Below are 9,868 nucleotides of genomic sequence, written 5' to 3'. Positions count from 1 at the left end.
GGAGGGGGGGGGGGGGGCTAATGAAGTCAAGTTTTTTCCAGGCAGTGTTGGATCACCACCATCAATAGACTGTTGTCTATAATAAGGTTGAAGTATTTATATGGAGTGTAAGCAATTTGCTGAACCATATTTTCATATTTTAGGGGCCAAAAACAGCTTAATTGGACATGGTTAAAGTTTTTGGGCAAGTTTTTTTGCGTAGTGTCGGATCATCACAATCAATAGGCTTATGCCTACCTATTATAAAGTTGGAGTATAACCAATGTTCTGAATTGTATTTTGGTTATTTAAGGGGCCAAAACTGGTTGGTTGGACTTGGTTAAAGTTTTTGGGCAAGTTTTTTTGTGCAGTATTGGACCGGCCACCATGATCAATACGCTGTTGACTATTTCACGTTGGCTGGTCATCTCTTCTTACATGTTAAGGTACAGCAAAACCTTGTTATATTGCCATCATTTGTTCAAAGAAATGTTGGTGTTATAAACGTACAAGGAATTCTTAAGTAAAACATAACTAAGGGACCTGAAAATATGTTGGCGGTAAGTAAGGTGGCAAATGAAATGACGGGCATGCATTATATCAAGGTTTTACTCTACATTGGTTTCTATTGATATTTGCTATTTTACAATATAAATCACCAATAGGCGAGCTATGCTGTTCTCCAACAGCTCTTGTTGTCTTAGGTGTTGCTTTTCCGGCGAAAGTATAAGTGCTAGATCAACCAAACTTGGACCGTAGCTGCATCTTTAGTAATATATCTTGACCCATGCATCAAATACTGGATGCAGCCTACCTTTCATGGTCCATCGACTTTGTCAGCATCTCAATCAACATTAAGTTTTTGCATTTAAGTTAGTTTCTCTAAAGGTATAAGTGCTATCCAACCAAACTTGGACCATAGCTGCATCTGAAGTAGTACATCTCGACCCATGCATCAAATCCTGGATGCAGCCTACCTTTCATGGTCCATCGACTTTGTCAGCATCTCAATCAACATTAAGTTTTTGCGTTTAAGTTAGTTTTTCTGATATGTGCATTGATGGTCAAAGCGGGGAATAGGCGAGACATATCAGTCCGAATGGCTCCTTCAGTAGAATGTCCCTGTACTGAAATATCCTTTATCCAACATGTCCATCATATCTGTTTCCCGGGTAGAACTGGTTTACTCGGAGGTCTAAAAAGCAGTGCAGGTGTACCTGATTGACAGATTGAAATATCGCTGTAGCTATAAATCCCATTCTTGCTGAATAAATATAAAATACACACTGCCTTTGATCTGTTGACAGGACCTAGCAGACGATGGTCCAGTTCCTTGGTCATCTAAAGAAAACTTAGCATTCATATCAGAACAGGTGTCCCATCACCCGCCTAGTAAGTACAGGATCGTGTTTGTGTCTCTTGGGGCTGCAACCATATATCATATCTTATCGTATCGTAGTGATCGCGGTTCTTTCTTGTATATCATATCAAATTGTTTTGTTTGCCTGTATTGCTATACACTAACATTACCGAAATTATCAAATGTTCTGATATTTTTTTAATCATGCAGTGCAGATGTGGTCCACTGTGTAGTCATACGCAGAAGTACTGAAAATTATACAAAAACATATTCTGATAGTATTTACTATTGAAGTCTATGACAAAACTCAAAAATATCGTCTTGTGTTTCTGTTGCATATCTGCTGTGTTGTAGTCTAGTAAACTCAATAATGATAGAATTCATTTTTTTAATCGTGCAAAATATTGACACAGCTGATTAGAATAATTTGTTGGAGTGAGGGATTCACACGGCACATGCTTTTCCCCCTTTTCAAAGATTATTACTTTCGTGAAAAAATGATTCATCATCTTCGGTGTTGTTCTCAGTTTCAGCATTCTATGCGGAACACTACAATAAACGGATTTCATTGGATGGATACATTTGGACAAAGTCCAAGTTTCTCGGGCTGTCAATTGGTGTTCACATGATTGGACAAGCGGTCGTGTCCCTTATCGACCATGACGAGGAGTATGTTATCACCTTCCCCAACGGATATGGCAGGTAAGAGTCGTATCATATTGCCTATGGTTTAATGAATTTCAGTAATACAGATAGCAGATGATATGATTGTCTGACAAATTAAAGAGGAACACCTTTTGGGTTCACATTAAGATATGACAATCATTGTTGTAGGTCCATCCTCACAGTGCCCTGGGTGGAGTTAGGAGGCAAAGTGACAATTTCCTGTGCCAAAACAGGATACTCGGCCAACGTAGATTTCCATACAAAGGTTTGTTTTTGCACATTATTACAATTATATTGTATACCGGGAAGTTTTCGCCACAGTTTACTTTTGCCTTTTTTGCCCTTCCCATTGACGGCGAATTTATCATAACAGCGAATTTAAGTTCACAACATACAATACATTGTTATAGTCAGTGATGTAATAATCATCAATGGAATTCCAGTTATTTAGCTTCACATAGCAAAATACACAATGTAGAGCAAATTAGAAACACATGTATTTTTATAAGTATATACTTTTCCCCGAAGCCTGTTCTTTGAAAAGCCTGTCCATGCTAAAAGTTTGATATTCTGTTTCTCCTCCCCGGCACTTGCTCTATACTTTCTTGTGACAATAATATCCATGAATTTTACTAATGTTAATATTCTAGAAACTAAATATACCAAATAAAGAACAGATGTTATGAAAGCAATTTTACACTTGACGAGGGAAGAAAAAGGGAAAAGTATTAAAAGAAAAAGATATCAGTTTTGTCCTCAAAGTCTGTTCCATGAAAAGCCTTATTATCTTTCTGTAAGAGAAAAATTAAATTAAAACAAAATGATAATTTCATGAATTTTACAAAATCATTCAGTGAATTTAAACAACCAGGCAATATCCTTTGCAACGATAACTGTATATCTTTATTTTACAAAATGAAAAGAAAAGCTTTTGGGTTAAATCAATGAGGTAAACATAATAATTGATTATAGAATCCAGAATTGATGGATAATTGTGGTTAGTGTCAAATGCACAAGCACATTTTGTACTGTATATAGCATGTATAGTATATGGTTGTGTTTGTACAGCCATTCTATGGAGGCAAGAAACACCAGATCTCCGGGCACATTTACTCACCGACGGACAAGAAGAATGCAATCGTGTCGATTGATGGTGAATGGAATGGAGTGATGTATGCCAAATATAGCTCTGGGGTAAGATAGATATTTGACTTAAGAAAGCAATCTACAGACACTATTATGCTCTCATTTCTGTGTGTGTAAGAGAGGTATGAGAAATTTTCTTATTGTATCCGGTCATGTAAGATAATGCATGCCATGTAAAATAGCCATGCTTGCTGAATCTATCTTACATGGGCGTGATGTCACAATGGCTCAACAATGATGTGACATCACGATTTCGGAAAACACTGATGCCGCAATGCGGAAAAGGCAAAGTGATGAAATTAAAACCTTTTACGATATATTTACCGTACATGTTGGAAAGATGAGATTATTTTTTCTGCGCAACTCTGTTTGCAAATATGGGGTATACTAAATCTCGCTGACAAATTCGTTTTCGTCAAAAAAGATCAGGGGGAAAAATTGATATTTTCAAATGATAGCCAGTCCACATTTTCATAGTTTCTGAGCTTATACTCTTTCAAGCCCAAGGATAGGGAAATTTTACCCTCAGGGTTTTGGAAATTGGAAAAGCCCTCGGCAAAGTCTTGGGTTTTAACAAATTTGAAAACCCCTCAGGTGGGACATCCCTATATATTCTACACCCTTGGGCATGAAAGAGTCTTATAATGTTGTGATTCAATGTTAAAAATGACATTGGGCAGTGTCGGGTGTATGTACTCTGAATCACATTCTACTTTGGTTTACCATGTTTATTATGAGCCTAATATAGTGTTTTATTCAATTTATTGAATACAGGTAGTTATAGGTCACACTGATAAAGTTACAATTCAGTAAGTTAGCTTTGCTTTTGCAAGTATTGTTCAAAATAACAACTGGTACGCTTGTTTAATAGCCTCTTTGTCAAAATTAATTATAACAATTACCTTTGTATGGTGTTTTTTTCAATGAAACTAATTATCATGGAATAATGTCTATGCTATTTATATAAAAAAGAAAATGCAGTATTTTTTGCATATACTTTAGAAAATGGTCAGTGTCCACTTCTGTTTAGGTATTATCTGTACATGTATTACCAGAAACATATCTTGGTCTTCATATTTGTGATAATTTCAACCTTGAGTTCTAAACAAGTAAAACATAAACATGAGCGCACAGCTTGTCTCAGGTAACAGATAGACACTGGTCAATGTCCGCTCGAGCCATGCTACTTCCCTGTCGCTCCATGCTGGTAGACGATCTGGCAAGTCTTGGTGGTGGGAGTTTCCCAATCACTTGCTTGCCCATGCTTATCTCTGCCAGGACAATTCTTTTCTACTTCTTCCGTCCCCCGACGCCACTTTAGCGCTGGTAGACAGCCTAGAAAGTTTTGTTGGTAGGTGACAGCCTGATCACTTACTTACTTAGACTACCTGTATTTTCTGCTAGTGCTAACTTTCGTTTTATTTACCCTACTATGATATAAGTGATATTAGGTCAATGTACTGATATTATTCAACTTGTTTTATATTTGCTTGTCATAGTCTTCAGTGTTATATAAATGTAGATTTAATAAACTAGGTGATATCTTACATGTTTTGTTTTATTCTGTTGTATATAACTTTTTTTACATGTCAGTTTTTAATCGTCCATATTGTATATGTAATATGTTTATATTATGTGTGTTTTACAGGGCCATATTGTAGACTAGACAAATGTCTAAATATCTTGCCCTGTCTAAATAAAAGAAATTATTATCATTATTAATTATTATTCTACTTTGTTTTGTAGAAAAACGAGGCATTTGTGGACACAAAGAGGATGGCCATTGTGAAGAAACGGGTGAAACCATTAGATACTCAATCAGAGTTTGAATCTAGAAAGTAAGTAGCTTACTCAAATATCTGGTACTACAGTAGAGGTTGAGGGATTTAAGGTTTTTAGAATCTTCCCTTTAACACTTTAATTTGTCATATGCAAAATCACATTCAGAATATTTCTGGAATTAAGGAGATAAGTCTGATAACTTTGTTTTGCCTTGAATGCAGGTGATAAATAGAATCTTCCCCTACCTTGAGGGTGTGACAGAGAAATCTCTAACCTGAGGGGTGATGTTTTTTGGTTGTTTAACCCGAGGCTTTGCCAAGGGTTAAGACAACCCAAATATCACTCCGAGGGTTGGAGATTTCTCTGTTACACCCTTAAGGCAGGGAATGATCATTTTTCTCCCATACTATTATTTCAGTCACAACTCCACCGTCAGTAGTGTAAACAAAAACACATGTGCAGTATGAATATCAACATTCACTTTTGATGACGTCACAATTACCGGTGACACATCTTTATGACGTCACAATTGAACACATGCTAATCGGCATGAGGCTTTCTCCCCCTAGTGGGTGACAAGCTGATCTTTCCTGGCTAAAACCAGAGACACGACTGTGAAGGGTGGGAGAAATCAGTGTCATATATAGATAGGGGCATGCTCTTTTGTGGGAGAAGGATGCATCTAGCCCTTTCATGATTCTGTTCAGTCAGTGATAGTGATAGAGATGAGTTCTAATGTTTTATCCTATACCTATACCCGTGAAAGACAGGTACAATTCAAAGATGTTTTTCTCTAATTTTGAATGACGGATCATGCAGTCTTTGTCTTAAGCTCTGGAAATCTTTAAGTCATTTTGGAAGGCATTTTATTTTAGATTAATGATTAAAAGATTACAGGCCAAAACAATACCTTACCCGGCAGTTTTGTACATTAGGCATTCTGTAGCAATTTTGTTCCTGCTGAAAAACATGTACTATATAAGAAGGTATACAACAAAATATTTGTAAAGTTGAGGACGAATTTACTTTTCTAGGTTATGGGAACAAGTTACCAGGTTTCTAAAGCAGAAAAATGTAGAAGTTGCAACAGAATTTAAACATAAATTGGAACATCGCCAAAGAACAGAGGCCAAAGAAAGAAAGGAACAAGGACTGAAAGTGGAAACCAAGGTACAGTACAATGTTATGGTTCTGGCTATCATTTGTTCCCTTAGGTTGGCTTTAAGAATACCTCCAGTAACTACATCACACAATTTGATGTTGAGGAATGTTTTCATAGATGCAGATTTTCGTGGTCTGCTGATTAATAATTATTTGGAATTCGGTTTTGACAGTTAAATTGACATTTTCACTGTAAAAAATATTTGCAGTTCACCTGCATCCATTGAAACAAAATAAGTGAAAACACAGTAAAAGTCTGATGTTAGGTAGCCTATGAATTTATCCCACAAATGGCTGTGTACTGATTGTTTTTGTATATTTTCAGCAATTCCATGAAGTAGGCGAACATTGGGTGTATGACCGGCCGTTATTGAAGCGACTTGGCAAGGGCACTCCTACTCGTACACCGACAGACACATTGTAACCCTGGCAACCGTAACCTGGAAACCAACACCAACACTTCACTTCAAAACTGACTAGCTCACAGGACAATCAAAACAATCGTGCAACACTTACAATTAGTTTTACGTTACGGTACTTTCAGATTTTCTTATCGCTATGGACACAGTAGTGTTTCAAGACATTTCACCTGTGTTATGCCAGTATGTGCTTCACCATGTGCAACAACCAAACAACGTGCTAAAATCATGGCAATGTGGAAAACTTGTGTATTCATGTATTTATTACTTTCTCAAATATATTGTGTAATGTTCGTAACCGAAGAAACACCTACAATACTTGACTTCCATTAGGAGTGCTACTATGTACCTAGTCTATAGTGTAATGGCTCGTTGGGTGAGATGTTATGGCTTCCATAGAATTGGTGCAATAGACAGAGGGCTGTTGAGAGGTGATACAGAATATCGTATGACAGCGGTACGTAGATAAAGACAATCTAAAAGTCTATACATTGTCATAGAAAACATAAAAGTAAATTGTTGGTTAGTGTTTGTTGATCCATCGACACAATACAAGGGTAATTCATACGGATATGAAAGCAGTGTTTGTGTTGTTCATGAGGAGATGAACATTATGTTATCTAGGGTGATTCATAAGGAGATGAACATAGCGTTACCCAGCGTGAATCGTACAGAAATGAGTGTGATACTACTACTGAGTTTGATACAGGAACAGATAAAGATACTGTTACTTTGTGCAATTCATAAGATGAAAGTAACGCTACCTTGCTTGATTTATCAGGTGATGAATGTAATATTACATAGTATGATTAATGAGATTGTGAACGTAATGTTAGCTGGTGTAATTATAAGGAAATGAATGTAAATGGGAGGTTCATGTTTGTTGAACTATCTAACACAACACCACCACTGTTGTGTGCTGTGAATATGAAAACAATGTTAGTGTGATTCATTGGGAGATAAATGTAATGCTACCTACTAAGATTCATAAGGAGATGAACGTTATGTGATAAAAGTATTATTGATAAGGAGATAAAAGTAATGTTACCCAGTGTGATTCATAAGGAGATGAACGAAATTTTTCTTACTGTGATTCATAAGGAGATGAAAGTAATGTTTATTAGAATAATAAATGATGTAACAGTGTATATCATAATGAAAGTATTTGATACTACACTAACAAATATGTAACTTTTTTTTTATTAGATCATCTCTCAAATTACAAATTTTGGTAACTGATGATTCAATTTAGATTTTAGGTGTTTCAGTTGTTACCTACCATAAACAAATTCCTAAAGAAATCATGAAATTTAAGATGTTCTTTTCTTTAATCTGTTTGGTGATACATATTTTGAGTAACAAACTTCGGTTTTATTAATTAATGATATGATTAACATTCTTTATGTCATGAATTGCTTGTGAATTCAAATTGAAAGTTTCATACAAAATTGTCACATGTTAATGAAAGATGTTGTGTTTATTTGCAGAAAATATATTGTGCATGTACCTCATGTACATGTGTTGATACCGGAAAATGGGAACACGTTTTTTACATTAATTATGGTTTTATCTATTTATAGATATCGGTAATTGTGAAGATTAATAGATATCAGATAACTGTTAAGTATTAGTGGTGGATAAGGAAAATGTTATGGAGCCTTTGTTGTCACTGTTTCCAGATCGCAAAATGTGCAGAAACATAGGTTTTAACCCTTTCACCCCTACTAGGTAACTTTAGTAGAATCTACCATACATTTATCTTCTTTATCTTCTCGCCATAAACTTAGTAATTGATTACTGAATGACCGCCCACAGGCACTTGCATTTTCTAAGGCTTCGTTCTAAGAGTCAGCATCCATTCAGCTGTTGTATCTAGAAGGGGTTGAGAATTGAAGGTTTAATTATTTAGCAATGCCTTCGGACAAGATAGACTAGTGTGCTGATGAGATCAAGAAAGAGAGCTCGGAGACATTAAATTCTCAGTTTGCTTCGTAAGTCAGTTAAGGTGAGTATGTGTTGTAAGTATCAAATAGCTTAAAATATGCCCTGAAATATACTTTCTGTCTTAGAAGCTTAGATTTTTAAACATGATATGGCCTCGGAAATGGGTCTTGGAATAAACTACTGATGGCCAGGCTGAATAGAGTTCTTCGACAGTATTACAGTTGTTCGCTGGCAACACACTTTCTGTATGGACACTTGCAATTTTAAATTTGGTGTTTTAGAATTCCAATGTCAACAAATAATTTTCCCTGATGGCGTTTTGACAAAGCTATATAATATATACAATGATATACATAAATATTTCATAAAGCGTCATGTTTGCTTCCCCCTCCCGAAATAGAATGTATAAAAGGTCATCCTTCAAGGACTCTCTTGTCATTTACATGCATTGTTGTGTAAGGCCACTGTCTATCTGCTTTCCAATTGATTCTGTACCACAGTATGTAGGTATCATCTATCAACTGAAATGTGAATTATTGACATCATCTGAGAAGTTTGTCAGATGTCTGTAACGGCAATTTGTAACTGTTTCATTTTAAGATTTGAAAGAATTATGCTTAGCCTGAATGGTCTGTGTGAAAGGCATTGCTTAATTCTCTATGGTGAGCAATAGATGGAGATAATATATATATATATGTATTATTTAGAAGATTGTAAGGATGACATTTTCCCGTATAAATGTGCTGTGTTAAAAAGTGCTGGGAACGCTGTACTATATACTTGCATAAACTCACTACATGTAAAGATCTGCACGTGTACCTTACGATTCAATACTAACTGTGATTCACAAATTAAAAGGATTATTTTTAAATTTCCAGTCGTATGTTCTTCTTATTACACGTGAGGATTGACCAAATAATTCTACTGGAGTAACAAAACCAAGTGGGATTTGTTTTTCACCTTGGAGGTGGGGGTCGGGACTAGAGATTTGTACCCAATTCCGTCCATCTAAAATGTTTGTCTGGGTCATATCTTCCGTACTATTTCAGCTTGAGTAACCAGGTTTGGTATTCAAGTACATGCCTTGCAATATTCTGCGTTGTTAAAAAAAGATACAAAAATCATACCAAAGTGCCAATTATATTTGTTTGAACTCAAAATCGAAAATAATTAAAACAAAATATGAACAAGTAAATATTTACATGTACACCCTTGATAAGGTATAATGAGAACAAGTGTTCCGGAGGGGTAAGCGTCTTCTGCTTCATCTTCTCTAAATCAAAGTGATGTCATGTCCTCATCCAAGAGGGAACCAGAAATGTGGAAACGAAAGAACAAGACACACCTATGACCATAATCAAACCATAGACCTTCATGTCACAAGGAAATGTAATGTTTCCCGGGGAGATCA

The 9,868-nt window shown here is 35.9% G+C and overlaps 1 protein-coding gene across 1 annotated transcript in view; it reads left to right on the top strand.

The window, feature by feature from the left end:
- Window positions 1–9,331, top strand: part of LOC110445211 (oxysterol-binding protein-related protein 9-like) — a 34,466-nt gene extending 25,135 nt beyond the window's left edge. The window contains exons 17-22 of the mRNA XM_021489718.1: window positions 1,953–2,041; window positions 2,174–2,270; window positions 3,074–3,199; window positions 4,898–4,989; window positions 5,968–6,103; window positions 6,420–9,331. Of these exons, the coding sequence (XP_021345393.1) occupies window positions 1,953–2,041; window positions 2,174–2,270; window positions 3,074–3,199; window positions 4,898–4,989; window positions 5,968–6,103; window positions 6,420–6,518 (639 nt within the window). The 3' untranslated portion in view covers window positions 6,519–9,331. The remainder of the gene's footprint in view (window positions 1–1,952; window positions 2,042–2,173; window positions 2,271–3,073; window positions 3,200–4,897; window positions 4,990–5,967; window positions 6,104–6,419) is intronic.
- The last annotated feature ends 537 nt before the right edge of the window (window positions 9,332–9,868 follow it).

Source organism: Mizuhopecten yessoensis, unplaced genomic scaffold (assembly GCF_002113885.1).
Source record: "Mizuhopecten yessoensis strain PY_sf001 unplaced genomic scaffold, ASM211388v2 scaffold2111, whole genome shotgun sequence".
NCBI lineage: Eukaryota > Metazoa > Mollusca > Bivalvia > Pectinida > Pectinidae > Mizuhopecten > Mizuhopecten yessoensis.
This window is presented reverse-complemented; position numbering and strand designations above follow the sequence as displayed.